At 47.4% G+C, this 27,434-nt stretch overlaps 1 protein-coding gene across 2 annotated transcripts; it reads left to right on the top strand.

The window, feature by feature from the left end:
• On the top strand, positions 1-27,434 carry smarcd3b (SWI/SNF related, matrix associated, actin dependent regulator of chromatin, subfamily d, member 3b). 2 transcript variants are annotated; one of them, XM_056299628.1, is made up of 14 exons: positions 1-141; positions 5,455-5,660; positions 8,899-8,988; positions 11,827-11,869; positions 13,317-13,439; positions 14,320-14,442; positions 15,370-15,465; positions 18,569-18,670; positions 19,933-20,094; positions 20,533-20,630; positions 25,260-25,395; positions 26,079-26,201; positions 27,125-27,226; positions 27,344-27,434. In XM_056299628.1, the coding sequence occupies exons 1-14, from the start codon at positions 64-66 to the stop codon at positions 27,395-27,397; spliced, it is 1,536 nt and encodes a 511-aa protein (XP_056155603.1). In that variant the 5' UTR covers positions 1-63; the 3' UTR covers positions 27,398-27,434. The 2 variants fall into 2 exon arrangements, with proteins under 2 accessions (XP_056155603.1, XP_056155604.1); XM_056299629.1 differs by lacking the exon at positions 8,899-8,988.

The following is a 27,434-nucleotide window of genomic DNA, read 5'->3' as shown; positions in this document are numbered from 1 at the left end:
GCAGGGAGAGGGAAAGACAAAAGACGGGGAGTCGTAGCAGCGTGAGCGGAGGGGACTGAGCAAATGGCCACGGAGGAGACGGCGGGGGGAGCGCGGAAAGCCACCAAGAGCAAACTGTTTGAGTTCCTGGTCCATGGAGTGGTGAGTGGCGCTGTCTGTCATTCTGGTGAAAGGGAGCTCGGCTCTGGTGAGTGTGTTGTGTGTGTGTGTGTGTGTGTGTGTGTGTGTGTGTGTGTGTTGTATGCAACTGCTCATGTGTGTGTGTGCATGCTTGGGTCGGCACAGCAGCGGTCTGTGTGAGAGCGATAGCTGGGTAAGCTGGCCATGTGAAGGTTATTTCCAGCCCCCTGGATCCCAGCCGGTTCAGAGGCAGAGCGAGAGAGAGAGAGAGAGAGAGAGAGAGAGAGAATGTGTGATGTGTGAGGGAGAGAGAGAGAGAGAGAGAGAGAGAGATTGCTAGAAAGAATGAGAACTAGATCAGCATGGATGGATGGATGGAGCTGGGGAACCGGATGGGAAATGTAGCGTTTGTGACACATAAAGGCATGGCTGGAAAAATAGTAGCTTAGCAGGAGCCAGCCCTCTTTGGCTAGCGGAGGGGCGGACGGAGCACGCTTTCCCAGGAGTCCCAGACGGAGGGGTGAAACGACTGGTCCACTCCGAACGGCGCACCAAACGGCACGTCTGTGGAAGGACTTGAACCTGTGGGGTCATGTGACAAATGAACGTGGAATCGTATATCAATGAGCGCCGAAGTGGATGGCCAACCCCAGCGAACCACGCGGAGCAAGAAACCCGCTGGTGTGATTCTAGTATGAAATATCAAGCGTCACTGATGTTGGGAGATTAAGCGTTATTACACTGGCCCGGGTAGAGTTGTAGCGGGGGGGGGGGGCTGACCCCGGGTGTGCAGCGCCGGATTGTTTTAGTGATGAACTGAAGTATAGTGCTGAGGCTGAGAACTCTTGTTTCAATACTCCCCCCCCTCCCCCCCCCCCCCCCGCCACCCTCCTCCAAAAAAAAAAAAAAAAACGGGACTTGGTTGCTGGAGCCCCTGCGTTGAAAGTTTTGACAGCTGTGATGTAGGAACTTTGAATCTCTGAATGACTGAAGTTTGCCGCAGAGACACTGATCATTTATCACAACGGCGCCGTTCGCCGGTAACATCTGCCCATCTCGTTCTCGTCTCCGCTCGGCTTCATCTGAATCGAATGACCCGTGGATTGATGCGGTGACTGGGGGTGGTGGTGGTGGTGGTGTTATTATTATGTATAAGAGGAGTCAGGAAGAGCTCCGCCGTGGGGTTTGGCGGTATATTTTGATTAAAAACAAGTCGCGGAATACATCTGTTAATCCATCAAAACTTTATTTGCAGTGTGTTTCACACGTTTCCAATCGCTTCATGTCAAAATGCATCATGAAAAGTCGGTACTGACAGCAGAAGAAGAGCGTAGGATAATGGAAATGGCATAAAGAGAAAAAAATACAATGACAGTTAGGAAGATATAGAAGAATAAGGAAATGCAATGACGCGACAAAACCGGTGTTTTACCGCAAAACTAGTTTTGACTTTTAAATCGTCACTGATGCCATCACGACTGACACCAGGTAGATATGATGTAGCAGGATGCAAAAAGGTGCAGGCTTTTTGGCTGGAGTGGTCATTAGAGGGGTGAAGTCACACACACATGCAGAGAGTGAGAGCGAGCGAGAGAGAGAGAGAGACACTGAGAAACAATGCACCCAGTGATTGATGAGCCGGATGAATATGTCCTCTCAACAGACCAATTAACCTTGATGAGGTTCTGGCTGCTCCCAGCCAAATATTTCCCTCTGCTTATTTTTCTCTCGTGACTGCCTCTCCCCTCTCCCTCTCCCCCCCCCCCCTCCATCCAAGATGGAAAAGTCTTGTTATAATATTCACAGCGGATTCTTTCATTGTGTATTCTGCAGAGTGGAGAAATGTTTAGACTATGGGGTTAGGAGGGCGGCTTGACGCAGTTTGTTAGCTGGCGGCGAACGATGACGTTTTCCCCTGTTTCCTTGCCTGTGGGGGGTGGGGTGGGGTGGGGGCCTAAAACACCGCCGGACAGTGGTAAATGTGCACCACAGTGGGCAAAGTTACATTTATCTCATGAGATAGCTTTTTATAAAGGCCAGTAACACTCTTTTGCACAAAAACGTAGGCAAATGGGCGCAGAGGGATTCGCACGTGCATGCAGTGTTGTTGTTACCGAAGGTCATAGTGTTCCAGCCTTCCAGCACTACCAAGTGTCTGCACGCCTCTCTGTGTGTGTGTGTGTGTGTGTGAGTGTGTGTGTGTGTGTGTGTGTGTATGAAAGACTCTTCCGGTGCTCGGAATGGTGGGTAAGATGAAGTCTGTTCTTCTTCATTATCTCCTTCTCCCTCCCCTTTTCTATCTTGCTCCTCCCGTGCACGTGGAGGTCACCGGGAGCCTTGATGAGGGGAGAAGGCTTCCGCTGCCGTGGGTGGGAAACCTGGATAAACCTGATGATGTCACACAGTCTAGTTTTGTAAACTCGTGTGTGTGTGTGTGTGTGTGTGAGAGAGAGAGAGACAGACAGAGAGGGTGAATGACCTCATTGATCAGACTGCCTCACTCTTCTTTGAAACCTCACGGTCATTAAAAATCACTCCGCTGTCGAGCACCGCCATCGTGAATGGAGTTCGCCTCACCTGATTCCAAGACAAGCTCAGCCTTTTCAAAAAATTTTATTTATTTTTTTTCCCCTAATTTTTCAGTGCAAAAACACTACCGCAAATTAAGAACGGTAGATTGTCTGTCGATACCGAGATACCGATCCATTTTTTTGTTTCCACGTTTGTGCTTTATTGTAAAACCGACTCGCACCCCATACAGGAATCGGACCCCTCCTCGTTCCCCCGGATGGTGCGTGAGCTCCCCCCCCCAACACTTCGCCGGGTTTTGTTTCGGCTGTGCTGCAGTCAAAAGTCTCAGATTGTCCCAACCACACCTGGCAAATTCATATCTTCAGCACTGTGTGGGTTGCCTGTTTAAATCCCTCAAAAGCCTTCCCGCGGGTGTCAACATGCATCTCGGGTATCCGTGAGACAGATTAGATGGCCGGCCAGGCGGCCGGCCTGCAGAGCGCTCGACCAGAATGTTGGAATCCGTTCAGCGGGTCACATTATAATGGGCAAGTCAGCAACATTGTGTTTGGAATGGGAGTCTGGGGGCACTTTTGTAGTCCAGAAATTCATATTATCCTGCTTACGTTTCTGTTATCTTAAGCTACAGGTGCTCAACGCTGCTAGCATTAACAGCTGCGGGCCTCTTTCCTGAATTTATGTCCCAGTTTTCTGACTGTGTGTGTGTGTGTGTGTGTGTGTGTGGAGTTATAGACAGAAAAGGTCTCAGTCTGGAAGACTTAACACGATAGGAGACGAGAGGAACATCGGTGGACCCCAGGATGTGATATTCTCTCCCCCCCCCCCACCTTCCCAACGTGTCTCCCTCTTTGTGCCTCTCTCTGTGGCAAATTAAGACCCCCGTGAAATGCCCCCGCCCTCAGCTGCCACCTACCCCCACTCCTAGGCCCTCCACCGGAGTGACAGCAGCGCCTGTAAAGGGACATGTGGACGTCCTATCACAGGATCTGTCCTGTGGCTGCTACTTCATAAGGCCCAACAGTGGACTGGAATAAGACTTGTTGTTGTTGTTGGGGCGAGGCAGTAGCAGTCATTCAAAATTATTGTGTATTGTTGATACACAATTTTTTAGTTGTTTGGATTAATGACATTGAGAATATACGACCTGAGCTTTCTCACAACATGAGGTGTTGGGTATTCTGAGGGAGTGCTGTGTAAAACTAGTTTCGGTCTGATACACTTTACACGAGCGAACGGTTCAGCGCCATGATGAAATGAACCCTCACTTGGTTTCTTAAACGTGGTGTTTTTGCACATGTAAGCAGATGTCGTGTAAAATTCCCCATGTCATCCAGCGTGAGCTGTCGCGACTAGCCGTGTCATTTGAACCGTCGTTATAAATACACAACCCCAATATTCTGATGTGTTTTCTACTTTTGATGACTCTCTTTTGTCAAAGGGCGGTCTGTGTGTGTGTGTAAGAGAGATTGTGTATCTAAAGATCACCTCTTACTGATCATTTTATGTGTGTGTGTGTGTGTGTGTGTGCGTGCGTCTGCACAATCTATGTTAATGATAAAACACAACAGAGCTCGCGCCGTGAAAGCTTCCCGATGGTGTGAAATGAGTTATTGTTTACACCGGCCTTCGCATTTGCCAATACAGTCTCTCGGTCTCCGTCGGCATTACAGAAAGCGTCGATACGCTACCGCGCGGTCGTGGTTTGCAACGATCCACCGACGGGTCGGACCCATTTTTGGCGCGGTTCGATTTCTGCACAGGTATTATTTTTTTTTCCGCCCCAGTTTGTGACGTTTCTCCTGCTATTTTGAATGAAAGATGCAGGAGTGGCAGAACAAACCCTCCGCAGCCTCTTTCACGGCGTGACATATCAAACATCACAACAGCTGTCCTTTGTGGGGGTATTTATAGTGTGGAGAAAAAAATCACTGATCTTCTTATCAAGGTTTAGTTTTTGTGTGTGTGTGTGTGTGTGTGTGTGTGTGTGTGTTAATACTGTACGTGCCCGTGCGTGCCACACTTGGATGTGGTCTTATTTCCAGTTATATAATTGTGTGGGCTCTTGAGCACGGTGGGCCTGTGGTCCGTATGGAGTCAAAGGATGTCTTTGTGTCCGACGCCCGACATTCCGCTCGCTTTTCGCTTCCATCGCACAATAAACTGGGGTGACAACGCAGCTGTTGTCGCAGGAGTGACGCGCACAGGTGCGACTCCCCCAGTTGTTCCCATACGGTCTGCACGGGACGGCGCTGAGGTATGGGCTCGGACGCCGTGCACATCACAGTGTGTGTGTGTGTGTGTGTGTGTGAATTGTTATCAACTAAAATGTTTAAACAGTTTCCACTTGTATTCAGGCTGGTTGAGTATAATCCCCCCCGCTTCTTCTCCACCAGCGTTCAATGCTGTGTCATCCTCTGTGGGAGTTCTTCCACAATGATTTTGTTCAATGCTTCTTTCTTTTTTTTTTGTCTCTGATTTTTTTTTGTGTCTTTTTTCTTCCCTCTTTGGGCAAAGATGCTGAAACGGGGACCACAAACATTCTCCTCGCACAAACAAATCACATGCACACACACGAGCACAACATTTAAACTGCTGTGGGAATTACACAATGCCAGTCAACCCCATGTGTGTACGACACAAATCCTGTGTAATTAACGGTATACAGCGTATAGTACATCTATCCTCCAGCCAAAACAAAATACCCATTGACGATTAAATTTCATTCAGATATTTCCAGTGCAAACCCTTGGAGTCTAAATTCGACATAAATCCCACCCTCCTTTCTCTCTGTGTCCTCCCCAGCGTCCCGGCATGCCGTCTGGAGCAAGGATGCCCCATCAGGGAGCTCCCATGGGGCCCCCCGGCCCACCGTACGGAGGGAGCCCAGCGGTGCGGCCTGGCCTGCCCTCCCCGGTGATGGAGCCCAGCCGCAAGAGACCGGCCCCCTCCCAGCAGGTCCAGCAGCAGCAGCAGCAGCAGCAACAGGCGGTCCAGAACCGGACCAGAAAGTGAGTCTTGAGAGGCAGACACCGACAGAGCCAGACCCACAACCAACGTCCATCCCCCCCCCCCCCCCCAAAATCCTGCATGGCTTGTGTAGCTCCCTCCCCCACCACATGCCTGCCTTGGCGTGACATGGGTGAAAGGTTTACCTGAACAGCAACGTAGGCTTCTATTCATTGCACTTGTCATTTCAACGCGACTTTTATCAGTCGATCCTGCCGGGATGCAGTGAGAGGCAGGTCTGGACATCCATTTTCCCCCGCTCACGTTGCTTTCACATCCCTAAACTCAGAATAACAGTCGTCAAGTCTGATTTCAAAATCAGCGTTGGAATGACAAGTGTAATTGTGACCTCGGTGTTTCTGTTTTCAGATTAGTTCTTCAAAAATGTTCTTCAGTTTGCATATTGACCTCCTCCCACTGTTTTGCTTTCAAGGGCCCCTAATGAACCTGGCATCAGCATGTGTCTCGTGGCGTTCACCCGTGTTTTAACTGTTGTTTCAGTGAATTTCTAAAAACGCTTCTCTGGGCCAAGTCATTAACAGAGCTTTCCTTCCCTTGTCAAAATACAGATTTCGATGCTTGGTATTTCCTGCGATATTTACTTCCGACCGTTAACGCTTTGCCTAAAATGTCCCCTATCCTGATATAAGTGACAGGTTTGTTAGCTCCCAGAAATCCGAATTGGTTCATCTGGACACAGTGTTTATGGGGAGGAAGCCGGATTGTTGAGCATGCATCAAGACGTGTGTTGTAGCTGGTGGATATCCAAGCTGCCGGCCTGTGTGATTTGCCTGCATCTCGGCTGCAGTGCTCGGATCGTAGACGGGTTGCGTCTGTACTTTTATTTTTGATGTCGCCGGATGTGTCTCTGACCAGTGTTAGCGGTGGTGTTGGTGAGTTGATCTCACGTGCCTTTTTACCTCTGTCCCTCAGTTAACACCATGTGTAACGGAGGCAAACGGGCATGTTTGGATCCATTTTGGGTGACACGGATCACTCACGTTCTTCTTTATTTTGTCTCCTTGTGGCTGTTCGGCCTTTGTTGTATGCTTTACGTCATGGTCCTTGGATGGATGATATCCGTACAGCGCTCCCTAGCTGCCACTGTGTCATTTTCGGAGCAAGCATCTTAGAGGTTTTAGATGTTCTGGGGATTTCCCCGAAAAGTTTTCATCGTCAGCGACTGTGGTTGATTACACTGTTTCCTGAGCTGGCTGTGTAAAAATCATTTAACAGCGTTACCACACACACACGCAGTCATGCACAAACAAACACACTCATGCACAAACAAACACACTCGTGCACAAACACACACACACACTCATGCACAAACAAACACACTCATGCACAAACAAACACACTCATGCACAAACACACACACTCATGCACACATTTCTGGGTGGATATCTTTAGGGAGAAGAGTGTGTGACAGGTATAGTCATTAGGGAAGTGATCGATAGGCACACTCGGGGGACCTCTCTCTCTCTCTCTCTCTGTCTGTCTCTCTCTCTCTCTCTCTCTGGCTCTCTCTCTCTCTGTCTCTCTCTCTCTCTCTCTCTCTCTCTCTGGCTCTCTGTGTATCTGCAGCACAATTGATCCACTTACAATTAAGCAGCCTTGTCGAACAGGTCAGGGGAAGTGTTGTCCTGCACCGGGCCTCAACCCCCCGGGCGAGCTTAGTTGGCTGTGGTGGACCTGATCGATGGTCCAGGGTGACCCATCTAGATGCCTCTTTCGCTTTCCTTCTCTCTTTTACTCTTTTTCCCTTTTCTCTCTCTCACCCTCCCTCTCGTTCTCCCGCTCTCTCTCTCTCTCTTTGAGAGACGGTGTCCTCTGGCAAAGCAAAGCAATGCCCCCTCTGTCTCCACCTCGCCTCGTACCCAGAGCAGCTGCCAGCCGAGGCCAGGCCACCTGTGTTTGCAGTGTCATTGAGACCTTCTGGTCGGAGCTAAACTTGTTGTGCAGAGCTGGCGCTGTCCTATGAAAAGTCGCCCTGCAGAAACGGGCTGGAGTTCATGTTTATTTTGCGCAGGGTTGTACTGGTAACCACGTATCACACGAAACACAGTGGTTTCAAAGTGTATTAGAGAGAGGCTAGGTTTATTTTCTGTCCCATGCTGTTGTGGGAAATAGGAAGTAGGCGGGTCTTATAGCAGGGAGCTCTGGGGACGGCAGACTCAATCGCTGGTCTGGGCCGACTGAACGCAGGCCTGCCTTGGAAGTTGAGCTTAAATGTCATGAACACCAACATCCACCCCCCCACCCCCCCCCAAAAAAAGACCACCATCACCTAATCACCATTAAAGCACATAATGTTGTTATTGTACTTCCCACTCCGAGTGAATGTCATTTGAGAAATATTTCAGAAGCCCATTGCCGCATTTTTGTGTGACGTCATCGGTTGTTTTATATGAGCGTGCCACACAATCCCGAGGTTGTTTTTCTTGTCCTGGGCTATTATTAATGTTATGTGCTATGGGACTCCTACTTTCGATCAAACGGTGCGGCGGTACCAAATACGCTGGGATTGAACCGGTTCCTCCGGCACACAGCGAATAACAGCTTACAAAACTCCTCAAAAGTGTGACACTTTGCAAGAATGGTGTCTTCTTCCACTCCCTGAGAACTCACCGTCCCATTAGCTATCATGTCAACGCTGCACCCACATATGGTTGTTATTATTTTAGGTCATAAGTGCATCTGGGAGGAAATGAAGACTGAAATGAAAATTGTGCGTGTTGCTCATCTGGTCTGTCCTCCACGTCCCTATTTTGTGTGTGTGTGTGTGTGTAGTATGTGTTTTCTGTGTGCCATGACTTCATGCATCCCATTATCAGCGTCTTGTCTGTGTGTGTGTGTGTGTGTGTGTGTGTGTGTGTGTGTGTGTGTGTGTGAAGCATGATTGTTTGGGTTTGCTGAAGAAGCGTGGCCCAGAGATCAGCAGGTTTCTCCACCAGGTCCTTCTCTATCACACTCCCGTGCGTGCATGGACCCTCTCCCCCCACCCAGCCCCATACACTAGCGCCTGCTCCTGGCTGAGTCTTAGACTGAGTTTTGTGCTTGCTAACAGACCCATGCGCACGTGTGCGTGCACACACACACACACACACACACATACACAAGGACAGACAGACACACGCAACTGCCAAGTGTGCCTCTCTGACTTCATTCTTGCTGCCATTGAGTGTGTGTTTGCCACAGCTCTAATCGGAGAACCTTCAAATCCTCATCAATTCTTAGGAAGCCAGTTGGATTCCCCGGAGCCAATGAGATGCCGGCGAGGCAGATGGACATGAGAGAGCCCCAATCAGATCCCACGCTCGGATCAAAGTAGGAGTTTATTCTGCTGCATGTCAGTTTTCATAAGTTTGACTCTGGACCTTTTTGAGCTTTTCAACCTGAGTCCAACACTCCCTCAACTATTCTGAATTTATTTGTTGGTCCATGTTCACAGATGCTTGTTTTATACACCCTTGGAAAGGCCATGTAAAACGTGGCGGTGCATGCTTTGAGCTGGATTGGAGCATGGCATGATGGGAACAGCTTATGCAGCCGGTACCTCTTACATGACTAAACAGAATAAGGGAAACTGATCGTAGTGAATGAAACTCGGAGTCCATACTCGTGTTTCTTAAGATGGTTTAAATTGTTGTGCGTTGTCACGCGGGGTCGTCTTATCGTTTCTTAGAGCAGCTTAGATCCTTAGTTGTCCTTAACTGCCCGACAGTAGTTGTGTGTCAGTGTATAGCATACCGACACAACGTGCTATTACCTATACCCTTTTGCACCACCCAGTTTAAAGGGCAGTTCTGCAGGATCATCCAGGTGTTTTTCAGGTTGTCATTGTGAACACCTCTTCGTTACCACTCATCACAGAACATCTTGCATGAATGAACACGGTTGCTGCACATGTTCCTCGTTTTAACAGGCACAGTTGCTCTGCTGTCATGTTCGAGGCGGCGCTCTAGTTTCAATTCTGCTGGAAACTTAAATGCAAGACTTAAAGGTGCTATGTGCAATATCTACCACGGTGCTGAAAAACAAAACTCAGACACACGGTCTTGGGTGTCTGAGTAGCGTAGCGGTCTATTCCGTGCCCTACCAACACGGGGCTCGGCGGTTCGAATCCCTACAGACGGGCGGGCATCCCTACAGACACAATTGGCTGTGTCTGCGGGAGGGTATGTGTCCTGGTTGCTGCAGTAGCGCCTCCTCTGGTCGGTCAGGCCATCTGTTCAAGGGGACACTGGGGGGAATACCATGATCCTCCCCCTCACTTACATCCCCCTGGCGAAACTCGTGTATCGGAGGAGACGTGTGGTAGTCTGCAGCCCTCCCTGGCTCGGGGGGGGGGGGGGGGGGAGCAGCGACTGGGATAGCTCAGAAGAGTGGGGTAATTGGCTGGGTACAATTGGGGAGAAAAATGGGGAAAAATCCAAAAAAAATTCAAATGAAAAAACAGACACACTGAAATTCAAAGGGACGGAGGGGCGGGACGTTACAAACAGACAACTGAACACACTGGTCTGACCTCCATTGGTGTAGTGTGTCTTCAGACGCTGTCATCAGCCACCTGTGTCTATATATACAAGTTATAGTCGTACTGCAGGGAAGCAGAAATGTACACATTGCACCTTTAAAACGGAGAAGGATGGAGAGGGGTGATATAGTTTGGAAAACGGTTGGCGACGTCTTTTTGGATTTGCACATTTTTTTTTAAGAAAGTTGTGAGAAAGGCCTCAGCAGTCATCTGCCACAGATTCTCTCTCAAACCTTACAACTTCTTCTTTACCGCTCCTGGTAAGTATAAGAGGAGGACGACTGCCTCCCCTCACCACAAGAAACAGTAGTGATATTCAAGCATGAAAATACACACAAATGGGGGCATCCGGGTGGCGTGGTGGTCTGTTCCGTTGCCTACCAACACGGGGATCGCCGGTTCGAATCCGGCTTGGTCGTGCGTCCCTACAGACACAATTGGCCGTGTCTGCGGGTGAGAAGCTGGATGTGGGTGTGTCCTGGTCGCTGTACTAGCGCCCCCTCTGGTCGGTCGGGATACCTGTTGGGGGGGGGGGGGGACTGGGGGGAATAGCGTGATCCTCCCATACGCTACATCCCCCTGGTGAAACTCCTCTTTGTCAGGTGAAAAGAAGCGGCTGGCGACTCCACATCTATCGGAGGAGACGTGGTAGCCTGCAGCCCTCCCCGGATCGGGGGGTGGAGCAGCGACCGGGACGGCTTGGAAGAGTGGGATAATTGGGTACAACTGGGGAGAAAAAGGGGGAACCCCCCCCCCCCCAGAAAAAGAAAATACACACAAATACATGTTCGTTTGTGTCTTTTTTGTCCCTGTTGAAGAGCTTGGTTAACCTACTGAGCACTCAACCGCCAAAGTGCTTTTGCAATGGCCTGTGTGATTCAGGCAGTGGTGTGTGAGTGTGTGTGTGAGTGTGTGCACATGTGTGTGTGTGTGTGTGTTTTTGTGCATTAGGGCTGCACAGCTGACCATAAATAACGGGATATCAGATTTTGATGTTTCGGCAGATAATAATCATGTAATTGAGCAGTGAGTTTTTACATTTTGTCTCCTAATACATCTGAAGGTTTTTTTTATTTTTATTTTAAATGAAGTGCTTCCATTTCACCCGAGCAGTCACAACCTGTGAGTGCCTCCGTGTGTGGGAGGAAAAAAAGAAAGATGAGTAAAGTAAAAAAAGAATGGTGGGCCAAATGTTATAAGTTGCAAATGTGCAATGAAGTAATGTTTGTTTTCATGAAAATTAGACTTACAACCGTGATTAATAACTGTGAGTGAAATAACAGCCCTATAAAAATAATCAGGATCATTTTTGCCGTAATCGTGCAGCCCTGGTATGTGCGTGCATGTGCATGCAGTCAATACATGACAGGTGAGAAATGTGTGATTTGATGCTTTAATGGATGTGATAGGCTTTTGCTCTCCAGGTGGGATACCATTGCATTTCAGGACACACACACACACACACACACAGACACACACACACATAGACACACACACACAGCTGGGACGATGGGGTGCTGGATGTGGCCCAGCATTTTAGCAGATGGCCTGGGTGCTACGCTATCAGTCACCATAGTAACATGCTCTCTTTTTCCTCTTTCTCTCTGTCTTTCTCTCCCTCTCTCCAGCGCTAAGAGAAGGAAAATGGCAGACAAGATTCTCCCGCAAAGGGTGAGGCTGCATGTTTGTACCTTTTTGTTGCTCTGTGTATTGTGTTTGTGTTGCAATCTGTTGCGTGTCGTGGAGAAAGGAAAAAAAAACAACCATGTCTTTGTTGATCTCGGGCGATGCCTGGATGATGTGGAGGACCAGGTGATAATGTGTTATTTGCCCGTGAGGAGAACGGGGAGATGCCCGAGTAAATTAGGAGGTTTAGTTTTAATGTGTTTGGCCCCCTGTTACCGGAGGGGGGTTGCTTTATTTATTTAGAAATCGACCAGTCAGCCGGCTGAGTTAAAAATGTGCCCGCGACTTGAATCAAGAGAGACAGCGGAATAATCCTGTTGCCACAGGTGAGGGTGTGTCGACGGGCGGTTGTCGCAGTCTCCGCCCTTCTCTCTGCCCCCCGCACAATGCCGCGCCACGCCACAACCGCATCACATCATGCAAATCCCCATCTGGAAAAGAGAGAAGGCTTTTTTTTCGCTTTATGTTTTGAGGCGGTGAATTGGCGACTATGGGGCTCTGTGGTCATCTGGGTTTGGGTCTTAAACGTCCCCCCCTATATATATATATATATATATATATATGCACACACACACACACACACACACACACACACACACACACAAAACAAAACCCAGACAGAGCGATAGCAGCGGCAGCAGCAGCGGCAGGCATGGCCGAGGCGCCACAGTCCTGAGTGACTCAGGGACGGGGAATGTCTGCCCACATTCTGTGTCTGCCCGGCACCTCCGCCTGGTGAAAGACTCCGACATGGAGATAGGCGAGGAATGACAGACGGTGCAGACAATGCACTTGAGATGGTGGGAGAGAAAACAGCAGTGAGGGGTGAAGAGACGGAGAGAGGAGGAGGAGGAGGAGGAGTGCGGGGTGAAGGGAGCTGTGTGTGTGTGTGTGTGTGTGTGTGTGTGTGTGCGTGCCCCCCCCCCCCCCCCGTTTGGTAAGCGGCTCTTGATACTCTGAGGGCTCTCTCACTATGGAAATGCCTCGGCCGAGGCTGGTTGACTGCACACTCTGCATTTCTTTTCTTCTTTTTTTTTTAAACACCCCCCCGTCAGTTCTGTCAACATGGGTGACATTCAAGGCTTGCTGAGCAGAATAGGTCTGAGAGGGATGTTTTAAGGTTTTGGTGTCAAACCTGAAGTCAGATGTGTGTTAACGGGAGCAGATGCTCACTTAAAGCATCGTGTTTAAGTTATTTTTATTTGTCAGTTGCACGTAATACAGTAATGCAGGGGTGAATTACCGTCTTACTTTCCCTATTAATGCAGGTTTTCATTTACCGTAAATGTGTCTTGAGAATCAAAATCTTAAATTCACCGTATGCCGTGGAGTGACTGTATGTGGGATAGCAAGTGTGTCAGTTACCATTAGATTAATATGCAACATTAAGTCGTGGGTCACTGATGGAGCTGCCTGTCTCCCCTCCGGTCAGATCCGTGAGCTGGTCCCTGAGTCCCAGGCCTACATGGACCTGCTGGCGTTTGAGCGCAAACTGGACCAGACCATCATGCGCAAACGGGTGGACATCCAAGAGGCGCTGAAGAGACCAATGAAGGTAAGAGAAATCCTGACTCACCCCAGAATCGGAGGCAGCATCAGAATCTGCTTTTGTTTGCCGAGTTAGTTTTTTGGTAGTTTTTATGACTGGACTGGTTACTCAGTGAGGAGACTTCCGCATAAAATTACATTTTGAAATGAATAGATACCAGACCAGGCGTTGCCTAGTAACAGCTTGGCCAACATGAGTGCAAAGTGGATGGATATGTGGCGGTGTTGAGGGTGTCTATTATGGCTGAGAATACCTTGTAGGCTACCTTGATTGGATGGCTGGCAAAGAATTTATTTTGCCGGTAATTGGAAATTCCCCATGGTTGAAATTGTACCGAGGTGAACGTGGCCTTATGCAGTCCAGCCGCTATCCCGGCACAATTCAGCAAAGGCGACGCTCATGCATGAGCATCGCGAAGGCCCACCCCACACTACCCCACCCCACCCCATCCAGAAAGAATCAGATGCTTTTGAATAGGCAAACACGTGTATTCCTTATCGAACCATTTGGCGGGGGGGGTCTCAAAATACAGAAGCAGAACCTGCCGACCCAAAAGAGAAAGACGGAGACGTACTGTTCTCTTCATATTAAAGGTTTTTATATAAAAAGAGGGCAATTCTGAGGGCTCTTCTCGTCCTCAGTTTTGCCATTTATGAAAAGAGGGGAAATGGTACTTGATGTTCGTCGAACATTGATTTAAAGGCTAAGTAACTACTCATTTCATAACGGATAAAAAGGAGTGTATAAAGGATATGAAGGGGTGTAGCTGTAGAAGACGGTGATAGTTGACGGGGGCTAGTTTCATGTCATTTTAAAACTCTGTGTGTGTGTGTGCGTGCGTGTGTGTGCGTGCATGCGTGCGTGTCACGTGTCCTTGTGTCAGCAGCAAAAGCGTAAACTGAGGCTGTATATCTCCAACACCTTCAACCCCGCCAAACCTGACGCCGACGACTCCGATGGCAGCATTGCATCATGGGAATTGCGCGTTGAGGGGAAGCTGCTGGACGATGTAAGTTTCCACCCCTTAGAAAACTGTATACCGCTGGGTAATGCGGTACACACACGCCCCATTGTAACATATTCTAAGATCTTATTAAAAACAGCTGTTAAAATGCTGTTACTATTATTGTGCTGAGTGTAATCCAGGTTACGCAGCAGTTTTTTTCCTCCCCTTTAAGAGCAGCAGCCTCTTTCTGCAGGACGTAAAACTTGGTCATCTCTACTCGATAAATGTCACATGAGTAAAACAGACATGTACCCGCTGAAAATGAACGGTGAGCATGAATCTCCCCCCCCGTTCATTTTGGAAATGTGCTGCTGTTTGATCCAGGACTCACCCTGGGATGTATTTTAACCGCAGCAATGCGCAGTAACACTGTAATAACTTTAACACAAGGTTATGCTTAAACCACATCAGGAGGAAAACCTCTGGCTGGGTTAGGCTGAGAAGGAGTGATCAATGTTCTGAAGAATGTTTCTCGAGATCACAGACGGAGCAGGGGGAAAGGCAGAATGGTCTGTCCGCTTGACTTCTTCGAAACGCTCTGGCGTTCCGCTGCAGCCAGGGGCTGGGCCGACATTTTGCATCGGTTGGGAGCGTTTAGTTTTCACAAACCACAAATATTTCTGGTCAAGCTTTGAGGAGACAGACCCTGAGAACGTCTCCCTCTCGGTTTCCGATCTCTCGATGAGAATTGTTGATACTGTGTGTGTGTGTGTGTGTGTGTGTGTGTGTGTGTGTGTGTGTGTGTGTGTGTGTGTGTGTGTGTGTGTGTGTGTGTGTGTGTGTGTGTGTGTGTGTGTGTGTGTGTGTGTGTGTGTGTTTCATATGAAATTGTGCTCATGTTGTGTTTCCGTAAAGCCTGCGTATGTGCAGGCATGGATGTGTGTTTGATCACAAAAATTGATCCACCGCCTCGCTCTGTTCTTTTCACAGCCGGGGAAGCAGAAGAGAAAGTTCTCTTCGTTTTTCAAGAGTCTGGTGATCGAGTTGGATAAAGATCTGTACGGCCCTGACAACCACCTGGTCGAGGTTAGTTTCACACACAACCACTGTGCTCTCTGAAACAATTAGTAATCACACACCCCAGCGTGAGATGTCCACCAGTTGAACAAAGCCTTTGCATGTATTCTGAGCGAGTATGTCAAGATTCAAGATTACTTTATTTGCCCTGAGGGAAATTTGTCTTGGACATAAAGGCTGCCACATAAAAATGCATACATTGTAGTTATGCTTAGTGCAGTAACAGACATAAAGTGCATTGCACAGACAAGTGCAGACAAAGTGCATTCAAACATGTGCAACACAGCCGCTCATTTCACCCCCCCCCCATGTCCCGAGTTTAGGAGGTTCACTGATAGAGGGATGAAAGAGGTTTTATACTTGTTCAGGTATCATTTCCTGTATTTAATTGGAACCCTGTAGCGTCTATTTGATGAGAGCGGTTTGTGTTCTGAATGCAGGCCATGAGAGGTGTCAGTGATAACTTTCCTAGCCTGTTTAGCTAGTCTTCTCAAAGAGCATTTGGAGGTAGAGTTGCTCCTTCACCCCCATCACTTCGGCTGCTGTGTGGACCAGTCTGTTTCTTTGTGATTCTAACTTAGCTGATATGTCACCAAACCAAGCTGAAATTCTGTAGCATAATATACTCACTATCACAGCATGATAGAATAACACCATTGCCCTCTGTCCAACCCCAGACACCCTGAGTCTGTGCAAAAAGTAGAGTTGCTGTTGGATCCTAGTACATACAGAATTCGTCAGGACATTCAAAGGCAGATTACAGTCAGTATGTACACCCAAGTATTTGTGAGAATGATCCTGGGTAATACAAGTATTATGGATCAGAGAATGATCCCCCGGATGACCTGGATCAAAAAGGATTTCTTCTGTTTTCTTAGTGTTTACAATGAGATGATGGTCATCACACTGTTGTACAAACTTTTCAACCTCTAAGCTAAAGCCAGAAATGCCAGTGTCTGTATCCATAAGTCCCAAGATGGCAGGGTCATCAGAAAACTTGACAACAAAGGTGCCGGGATGACAGCTTGTACAATCATTTGTATAAAATGTAAACAGAATGGAGGAACTTGCACATCCTTGAGTAATGGCTTTAGACTCAAGATAATGTCTGGTTCACTCGGCCCTGCTGGGGTCCTGTTGGTCAAAAAGGAGCGATACCACCTGATGATGTATGGGTTAACAGACATCTGTCTAAGCTTACTGAGAAGGATGTATGGCTGCAGGGTATTAAAGGCAGAGCTGATGTCTACAAGACTGCCGCTAAAGGAAAGCATGCAATCTATTGTTCAAAATCAACATATAATCATCATGAGAAAAATAATCCTTCCATTTGACCATTTTGTCCGTGTATTTGATTCTATACTTTTGGCCGCAAGTAAAAATAGAAAATATGCACATATATTTATCCCTATATATAATACATATAAATGCGTTTCCTATTATGAATGAATGCCTTGCCCATGGCCTCTGTTACCACATGCATGGCTTAGTAGCTGCAGATGGCAGGCGCTTGGTTTCAGTTATTTATTTTTTTAATAGCATTTTAATTGTTTGGCCTCTCTGGTTAATAGTCACAGTTGAATGGCTTGCTCGCTGTTCAGTTAGCGGATGTTTTCATTTGAGATCGGATCATTCGGCGATAATCGGCCCATACGCGCGGCACAAATGGACGCGGCAGGCCGCTGTGCAAACAAGAAAAGGAAAAGCATCCTGCTCAGCCATGCGGTCGAACATCACTTGTGAGCGAAAATCACACAAAAGATTAAGCAAGTGGAGATGTGCACGGCCAGGTCGGCCATAACTAAATGATGCCCATTTGAATCATATGACTGTGTAAAGCTTCTTGACTGGCAGCGAAAGAGAAAGTACATCGGGTATTGATATCCTACCCCCGCTCCACGCCATCCCCGCTCGTTTAGGATCAGATCATGCGGAATCTCTGGCCAAATATTTAAGAGTTTATTTGATGTAACAATGCAGAGAAAATATTATTTTTCTTATTTTCCATCAAAGCGGTGAGAGGCGGCTTCGACATGTCGGAGTCAGAGGTGACGAAAACAAGTTTTTCCTTCTGTGTGAATGAAGCGGCCATTCGCTGCCCTTCAGTTACCGACGGCGAGAAATGTCTTTTAAGACCCACTTGCGTTTTTTTTTTAAAGAGAGTTGAACTTTTCAAGGTTTTCTCCTTAACAGAGGGTATTTAGACAAGGCATTCAGCCGTTCTGCTGTGAAATAGTTTCCGTCAAAAGGATTTTTTTTCTTCACCAGGAGATACAATCGATACTTTTCTGTTCTCATTCTGTCATTGATGCAGGAAACGTTCTGTTTTGTCTCACACCAAGTTACCACGGTCCAGTATCCTGCACTGTACAAACAGTATTTACAGTGATATGTTTCAGCTGTAGTAGAACGTAGCAGAACCACTAGTAGTTGGTGTAGTAGTAGCAGTAGCAATGTAGTAGTATTAGCAGTAGTAGTACCACTAGTGGTAGTAGTAACAGTACCACTAGTTGTGGTAATAGTTGTTGTAGTGGTAGTAGCAGCAGTAGTAGTACCAGTAGCAGTAGTACTAGTACTGATCATTGTAGTAGTAGTTGCAGTGCCAGAAGTAGCAGTATTAGTTGTAGCAGTAGTAGCAGTAGCAGTAGCAGTGCCACTAATAGTAGTAGAGAAAAAATTAGGTTACCAACATGTCCAAGGATATTGTAACGATAAAAGACAGTATAAAACACAGCATCCAGTGCCGGTGCTCATATTTGTTGAGGCAGATGTACACTCTCTTTCTGATAAGCCTTGCTCTCGTCATCGGCGCCAACATGTCTCAAAATGATGCTTGTGTGAGTCTGAATGAGATAACTTCCAGCCGAGCCAGCAGCACACGGGCCACGCTTTTGCTTTGTCAGTTCCTTGACACACAATGTATGGTCAGCTTGCTGTTGTTGTGTTTTTTCCCCCCGGCAGTTTCACCTCTTGCAGCTTGTGTCCACCGTATTCACGTGAACTTGTCTTGTTTTGTTTGTGTCTTTGTGTGGGTATTGTGGAAGTTGCGTCTTATCCTCTGCTCCTGACAGATGTGTAGTCATTGTGTGTTGTTCTGTCCCTGTTCTGTCAGTGGCACCGTACACCCACCACCCAGGAGACCGACGGCTTCCAGGTGAAGAGGCCGGGAGATGTGAGTGTGCGCTGCACTCTGCTGCTGATGCTGGACTACCAGGTGAGGACTCTGGTCGCCACCCCGCTGTCAAAAAACTGGACCGTCTGTCGTTACTTTGGGTGTACGAAAGTATCGATACTTTTGAGACAGTGTTGTGTCAGTTTTCAAAAACACTGCATCAGTTCTTAAGATTGCATTTAAGACGAGACGTGGTAGCGGCATTACCTCGTTGGGATGTTCACATCTCTGACCACTAGGTGGCAGATGCAGTATTGTAACAGGGCTGCATAGAGTCACAAATACGGCAGGCGTTGCAAGTGCCACACTAGCTATGGCTCTGATTATGCTGATTTTATGCAAATCGATGCATTTTTTTATAGCATTTTAATACAATTTTGACAAAACAATATATCGCCATGTTTGCAGTATCATAATATATCACAATATATTGAGTTTTGACACTTTATATTGAGTTTTGACACTTTGACACTCGTGATATAAATTGTATTGCCAAATTCTTGCCAATACACAACCCCATATGTTTCCTCCTTGATTACAATAACCGCTTAACCCCCAACCTTTCTGATAAAAACTTCACTTTTGTAGTGCTTTTCTAATTGTTTTTTCAAAAACCTTTGTGCTTATATCGCATTTCCAAAGTCTGTAACATGAATCCAGGTTGGGCAAGGTGTTTTACGTTATACATAAGAAATAATGGAGTCAGGCATCCAGGTAGCGTAGCGGTCTATTCCGTTGCCTATCAACACGGGGATCGCCAGTTCGAATCCCCGTCTTACCTCCAGCTTGGTTGGACGTCCCTACAGACACAATTGGCTGTGTCTGTGGGTAGGAAGCTGGATGTGGGTATGTGTCATGGTCGCTGTACTAGTGCCTCCTCTGGTCGGTCGGGGCGCCTGTTCGGGAGGGAGCGGGTACTGGGGGGGGTGGATAGCGTGATCTTCCCACATGCTACATCTCCCTGGCGAAACTCCTCACTGTCAGGTGAAAAGAAGCGGCTGGCGACTCTACATGTATTGGATTAGACATGTGGTAGTCTGCAGCCCTCCTCGGATCGGCAGAGGGGGTGGAGCAGCGACCGGGACAGCTCGGAAGAGTGGGGTAATTGGCCAGGAACAATTGGGGAGACAAAGGGGAACAAAAAAAAAGAAGAAATAATTGAGATGTCAGTCAGTAGAAATATGTTTTAAGAAGAGACTTTTTTGACAGCACAGGTGAGTGAATTACTGTCAAAGGCTATTGTACTGACTGAAGTGTGCCGTTGTTATAGTTTTTGTAACGCTAGTGTTTGTGTCTCTGTGTAGCCCCCCCAGTTTAAGCTCGACCCTCGCCTGGCCCGCCTGCTTGGTATCCACACCCAGACACGCTCCTGCATCATACAGGCTCTCTGGCAGTACGTTAAGACCAACAAGCTGCAGGACTCCCATGACAAAGAGTACATCAACTGTGACAAGTACTTCCAGCAGGTACGGGATACCCCGCGCGCTAAATGCTGCAGAGTTACTGCTTCACAGGCTTTGCAAGTAATTAAACTGCTGCCCATAATGCTTTAAACATGAGACTGCACAATGAAGAGAGACTTTCTGGGTTGACGGAGACTCCCAGACAAGCTGTTCTACAGTTTCATTTGCATGTTAGTGAACATTTGTCATTTTATTCATAATATGCCTACCCCTAACAGAAGTATCATTTGTTTGCTTCTTGACCTGTTATTTTTAAGCTCTGAAAAAGAAGCTTTGTTGAAATATTTCACAATTTCTCAGATGTGTGTGTATCGCATATCCCGAGTGTATTGCAAAAACTGCATGCTTCAACAAAGAAATGGCAATAATATTGTTCGGACAGTATCATGCTGCAGTCCTGCTGTTGTGTATTCTGATGTACTTGATTATTTTTTACCGTAGATTTTTGACTGTCCTCGGCTGAAGTTTTCTGAGATCCCCCAGCGCCTCACCAACCTCCTCTTGCCCCCTGACCCCATCGTCATCAACCACGTCATCAGGTAGCGAACGCTCTTAAGGCCTTTACACACCGGGGGTGTGACAAATAAACAACACAAAAATGTGAAATACTGACCTGCAAATCAAAACTATTCATACCGGCAGCAATACAAATTTGTTAAATGCAAGGGGGATTCAACCCGGCGGGTTCAGGTATGGCTGTGCGGTACATGGGGATCTCCTCCTCTTCCCTTCGGGGTCATGGGGGGACCGCCGCCCGCTGCCGGTCCGGCCTCCGTTGCCAGTCCGGCCTCCGCCGGGTGTACTTCCTCCATTGCGGTGCGCCAAGACCAGCTCTGGGTCGGCAAGGAAGGGTTGCCTTGCCGACCCAGAGCCGGTCTTGACTACATCCAGAAGTAAACTGCATCAGCTCCTCACTATCCTGATAGCCTACTTGTTCGGCGTTGCTCCTCCACACATTGTCCTTGAGTTCATGTCTTTATGATTTTCGTGTCCTTAGCCATACAACACAGGCTGATGAGAAACACAATCAACAGGTCTGCCGTTGTCATTAGGAGTTGTCACATGATGTCCGTTCCGCACAACGTAATTGGTTGATGCCTTTATTCATGGTGCGAACGCTCCGAAAAATCGAGCTTGTTCCGAAAAAAAAACTTGCTTTTTCACTGCACAATATTCATATTCTGTGTGGAAGTACTCATGACAAAAACAACCATCTGAAAAAATATATTGCCCTGCGAAATAATCAGATGGAGAAAAAACAGCGCCCCCGTGTGTGTAAAGGCCTTTACGTGCACACCAACATGGACATGTTTCATTCTGTTTCGTTTCTTGGTGTTGGTCCTGGCATTGAATGTAAGGTCCTGGGGCCGGTTGCACAAAACACTTTAAGGTTTTCCTTAAAGTCCGAGTTAAGGCTCCTTAAAATAGAATCGATTGCGCAAAAAAACCCTTAAATCTCCTCCTTAAAGTTTCCTTAAAATGTTCACTTAAGTAAGTCAGGTCAAGTCAATTTTATTTGTGTAGCCCAATATCACAAATTACTATTTACCTCAGGGGGCTTTTACAGCAACACAACATCCTGTCCTTAGACCCTCTCATCGGATAAAGAACAACTCCCTAAAAAAACTCCTTTAACAGGGAGAACAAATAAGAAGAAACCTCAGGGAGAGTAACAGAGGAGGGATCTCTCCCCCAAGACGGACAAACATGCAATGGATGTTGTGTTTACACAATTTACACAATACAACACTGAAAAAGGACAACAGAATTATTGTGGAATTATAAAATATCTGATGAGGAGGATGCCAAGCAGTGCCCAGATGCCACCGGAACAGCCCAGGACCTGAGCCATGCGACCAGCACCACCATGGAGACCTGAGAGGAGGGCAGACTACATGGCACACAGGGAGAGACTCGCATCACAGCGTTCACATACGCAGTAGAAGCGACAAGAAAAAACATTGGTCACACATTGGAGAGAGAGAGAGGAGGATCTAATATTGAAACAGGATGATAAAATTATATGGATTTATAAGACCTATTAAAAAATGTGATGATGAGGAGGATGCCAAGTAGCGTCCAGGCGGTGACCACCATCCCCATGGAGACCTGAGAGGAGGACAGACTACACATGCACACAGGGGAGACTCGCATCACACCGTTCACATATACGGGAGAGGAGAAAGAGAAGACGTCATTCAGTGGGAGAGAAAAGACGTGTGAGAGGAGAGAACAGTTTGCAGTAGTCAATAATCTATACTCTTTAATCTCATCATCAGAACAGGGCTTGGTCAATTCACTGAGACAAAAACCGACCCGCCATGCAGTACAGGTTGTGAAATATTTAAGGTTTCTCCTTGTCTTGGTCTTATACTTACACTTAACATCCATCAAACCGTTGCACAAAATGCCTTAACAACCAAAGTAAGGACAAAAACGTAAGGTACCTCTGACTTTTATCTTAACCGCAACATGGCCGAGTTTATGGCGACAAATGAAGGAAATTAAGAGCGTTCCACGACCGAGAGAACCCAGTGGATACGCTTAGCGATAAACAACTGATTTTACATATAGAGTTGACCGGCAGTCTGTTCATGGTTTGTCTGGTCATCTGGAGTTGGATCACTCTTCTTTCTGCAGCTCTTCCAGCCCCTTTGCAGTTAGTGACTGCTCTACAGTTTTGTGCTGCAGGATCTTTCCAGTCAGCTATAGGCGAGGTATTTCCTGTCCACAAGTCAATGGTGTGCCAAGTCATTCATCGAGTTTCAGACGCCTTTATCCATCTGCTGAATGCTGTGGTGAAGGTCCCATCTGAACAAGAGGAGGATGATGAGCGGCGTACTTCTTTAACGTCGCCGGCTTCTCAAAGGTGTTGCGAGAGATGGGACCCACGTCAGGATTCTAAGCGCCTGTACAATATGAAGATCGATTTCCATCCATCCATTATCCAACCCGCTTATGCTGCTGTCAGGGTCGCAGGGATGCTGGAGCCTATCCCAGCAGTCACTGGGCGGCAGGCGGGGTGACACCCCGGACAGTCCGCCAGGCCATCACAGGGCCACCAGGCCGTTGATTTGTCAACAGGAAGTGTCAACATTCAATCAATATCCAGTTAGTTTGCGATCATGAAAATAAAATGACAATATAACAATATTAAAATAATTATTTGTGGATCAAATGTACTTTTTAGTATGTGCTTTCTTTTGTTGTATTCTTCCAGAAGCATAATCTTTTCCTCCTCTGAACAATTTGCTTTTCTTGTCTTCTGTTCTTCCATTTATTTTTTTTTTACTTTAAGCCATCTTTGTGATGCGATAACAAGCGAGGCGATAACTGGTATCACAAGGGCGAGTGCAAGCAAACAAACGGCTCCATGAAAGCTGTAGACTTTTACCACTGTAAAATCCCTTTCAATGCAGTAAATCCCTTTATGTTTGTCCTTAGGTAAGGAAACTTTTTTAAGGGATTCTGTGCAACACCCTTAAGTAAGTCCCTCCACTGAGGGGAAATTAAGCCTTAAGTGTCATACTTAAGGGGAAAACTTAAGGTGTTTTGTGCTACCGGCCCCTGTGCTTTATGCACTTGTTTACACCCAAGTTATTACATTAGCTGCTGATATCCCCTATACAAAGATGGACAATAGTAAAACCATAGTAAGGAGAAAAATTACAATATTTGTTTTGTTGGACCCATCATATTTCTACACAAACACTGTAGACCTGTGTAACAGCATTTCTGGTTATACTGTAGAAAGACTTTCTACACTATATATATATATATATATATATATATATATTTATATATATATAGTACTGGTTAGTATAGTTTTGTTTTTTTTAAATTTGGGATTCCCTCCCCCCCTCCTTTTTCTCCCCAGTTGTTCTTGGCCAATTACCCCGCTCTTCTGAGCCGCCCCAGTCGCTGCTCCACCCCCTCTGCTGATCCGGGGAGGGCTGCAGACCACCACATGCCTCCTCCGATACATGTGGAGTCGCCAGCCGCTTTTTTTCACCTGACAGTGAGGAGTTTCACCAGGGGGGCGTAGCACGTGGGAGGATCACGCTGTTCCCCCTCCCCCCTGAACAGGCGCCCCGACCGACCAGAGGAGGCGCTAGTGCAGCGACCAGGACACATACCCACATCTCTGGCTTCCCACCCACAGACACGGCCAATTGTGTCTGTAGGGACGCCCGACCAAGCCGGAGGTAACACAGGGATTCGAACCAGCGATCCCTGTGTTAGTAGGCAACGGAATAGACCGTTACACTACCTGGACACCCTTAGTATGGTATTTTTATAGTAATTTTTATAGCACTGGCTATAGTGTTTCCATAGTAATGTGACCAGAGAAACACAGGAAATACTGCTGGCTAGAGTGTTTGTACAGTGATATGACAAAAAAAACAAACAAACTGTAATCTCAAACTGTAGTCCTTTTCCATATGAGTTCCTTTGATGAATTAAGTACTTACACTTTCATTGGTGCGTGTCTGAAGCCATTCTCCTCTAACAATTGTGAAACTATTTGTAGCATTATCAGGGATTTTTTGGGGGGTTTTTGCACAGACGTAAGCAATCGTGTGCTTTTGATTTCTTGGAGAATGCCAAGTTTTTCCCTCCGGCCGATCACGTCACCATCTGATTTCACTGACGAGCCTGAAGTCAGCTGGTGGAGGGTTTGGCCGGATGGAAAACCAGGCAGTACCCGTGGTCGTAGGCAGATTCTGAGACAATAGGCCGCTGGGCATGGATGCATAAAACAGCCCCTCCCCGGCAGGGCAGGTACACTGACTTACAGACAACAATACAATAACTAAATTATCCTGTACCTCAACAGTATTTACAGCACACATACACACAATTAACGCCAACAGCATATTAACTAAGACGTACATTCACCTGCGGTCTGCTTTAGTTTTTTCAGTAGGACTTTTGGGGCTCTGTTATTGACATGAACGATCAAGCCCAATGACTATGTGACAAGAAATGCAAAGTTAAATACAGCGAGCTCATGCAGAGGGCTCTGGCTTAGGGGCCCCCTGAGCTCTGGGCCCCTGGGCGTGGGCCCGGAAAGCCCGTTTGGTAATCCACCCATACCCGTGGTTGGTTGCGGTTGCTGTCATGGTTTCCAAAAAAAAAAAAAGACTTTTCCTCCCCCTGTCCGGCAGCGTGGACCCCAACGACCAGAAGAAAACCGCCTGCTACGACATCGACGTGGAGGTGGAGGACCCGCTGAAGAGCCAGATGAGCAGCTTCCTCCTCTCCACTGCCAATCAGCAGGAGATTGCCTCACTCGACAACAAGGTGAGACCGGCAGAAACCCGGCGGCGAAAGTCTTTTGTCAGTACTGGCCCCGTCACGTTGATGCCCCACGTCACTGCACAAATACCCCCCCCCCCAAATTGGTTCATTTACAGTGAATTTTACGCCCTGCTGTTTTTCATATCAACGCAGGCCGACGTTCGACACAGGTCGTTGTTCAGAGTTCGTGCCTTCAGCACGCTGTTATCCACGGAGACTTGGTGACTGAGCTGATTTAGTTTTTTTATATATATATATATATTTTTTTTTTACATTTAGAAATAGTGACAAAGATTTCACACATTGATCAGAACATAAATTTTTTCATTCATTTCCTTTTTTGAAAAATAACAAAAATCTGCCCCACCCTAACCGTACACCCCTTCTTTGAGGGGTAAAAAAGAGAAAGTAATAGAAATGTTCAGATCTTAAAGTCTGGCTGAGCAGAGGCTAGTGTGTAGGATGACACAGTTGTTGTTGTTGTTGTTATGATTATTTCAGGGATTTGGTATGTAACTTGGGGAATGCTGTTTGTTGGTCGGCACAATGGTAATGACATGTGCAGCCATCGAACCAGTGAGCTTTCCATGTAATTTTATATGAGTATTTTACACCCGCATTGGGCCGTGCATGTCCCAGACCTCCCTGGATGCTTCTGACTGTTGTGCGACTTGTCGTTCTTCCAGATCCATGAGACCATCGAGTCAATCAACCAGCTGAAGATCCAGAGGGACTTCATGCTCAGCTTCTCCAGAGATCCCAAGGGCTACATCCAGGACTGGCTCAAATCCCAGAGCAGAGACCTAAAGGTTTGATACTTAATATGTGTTGGTATCGTTCCCCGCCGCTCGTCGGACACACAGGAACACGCTTGTGTTTCTCTTGACAGTTTCACAACATGTATTTTCAGTAGGACTGTTCAGTCGATGGAGGACATGTTAACATGAATACAGATTGCTATGTGGCAGGAGGCTACAGCGTTTTTGAGACATGAACCTGTTCCAGACCGCCTCCTAAACAGTAGTCTTATTTTTTCAATGTAGTGTTAGAACAGAAATCAGGACTCCATAGTCCCACAGAAAATACACAATGACTACAATGAAAAACGACAATGACTACAACCAATGATTTTGCTGCCGGACTAGATGCCGACCAACACCGGCGCTCCCTCAGCTGTCCACTACACAGATTCAGAGATTTTTTTTTTGTTTGTTTTTGTCTTATTTTGCATTTGAATGAGAAAGACAGACGTTTGCTCTGCGCCATTTCAGTTCGCTCTGTAGGATCTGTGCAGGACGTAATAATGCCGCCGTGGGACGTTAACACCGTACCAGATGTGGGGTCGGTGGATGTGACCTGCATATAAAACCCATCAGTAAATACCGACGTCACTCAGCCCTCCCACCCGGCATGCTCTTGCCGCGTCCTGCGCAGTTATCAGACGGTGCCAAAAGTCCAGAAGTGAGCATGACTTGGCATTCACTGATAGAAATGCCATTGAAGCGGTTTCTGTCCGCGCGCCGAACCGATCGGCCTTGCTGTGGAAAACGGGTCAGAGTGTAGTTGTGCTCTGCAGCATCCCCAGTAGAAAGGTCAGAAAGAGGACAATGAGTCCTGAGAGCTCGCTTGTGTCTGTTTCCTTCTCCAACACCGTTTTTTTTTTTTTTAAAGAAAGGGACAGCAAGAGCGAGCCCCTACACTTCTCACATGTACTTTGTCATTTTATCCGCAGCTGATGACGGACGTGGTCGGCAACCCAGAGGAGGAGAGGAGGGCTGAGTTTTACCACGAGCCCTGGTCCCAGGAAGCCGTCAGCCGCTACTTCTACTGCAAGGTGAGTGGCGTGTCCCCTCAGTACTAGCTGCGCCGCCGCTCAGCCATGTAAAGCTCTGCGTCTCTCTCAGATTCCACCTGACCCCCCCCCCCCTCCCTTCTTCTCTGTCCTCGACAGATCCAGCAGAGGAGACAGGAGCTGGAACAGGCCTTAGCTGTCCGCAACACCTAAGCAACCCCCCACCACCACCACCATCACCACCACCACC

This window comes from Lampris incognitus, chromosome 19, assembly GCF_029633865.1.
Source record: "Lampris incognitus isolate fLamInc1 chromosome 19, fLamInc1.hap2, whole genome shotgun sequence".
NCBI lineage: Eukaryota > Metazoa > Chordata > Actinopteri > Lampriformes > Lampridae > Lampris > Lampris incognitus.
Note: the sequence above shows the minus strand (reverse complement) of the source record. Positions and strands in the feature narration are given on the sequence as shown.

Coding starts and splice junctions, on each gene's coding strand:
- smarcd3b (XM_056299628.1), top strand. CDS start 64: ATGGCCACGGAGGAGACGGCGGGGGGAGCGCGGAAAGCCACCAAGAGC. Junction 142..5,454: donor AGTTCCTGGTCCATGGAGTG/GTGAGTGGCGCT, acceptor TGTCCTCCCCAG/CGTCCCGGCATGCCGTCTGG. Junction 15,466..18,568: donor CTGACAACCACCTGGTCGAG/GTTAGTTTCACA, acceptor CTGTTCTGTCAG/TGGCACCGTACACCCACCAC.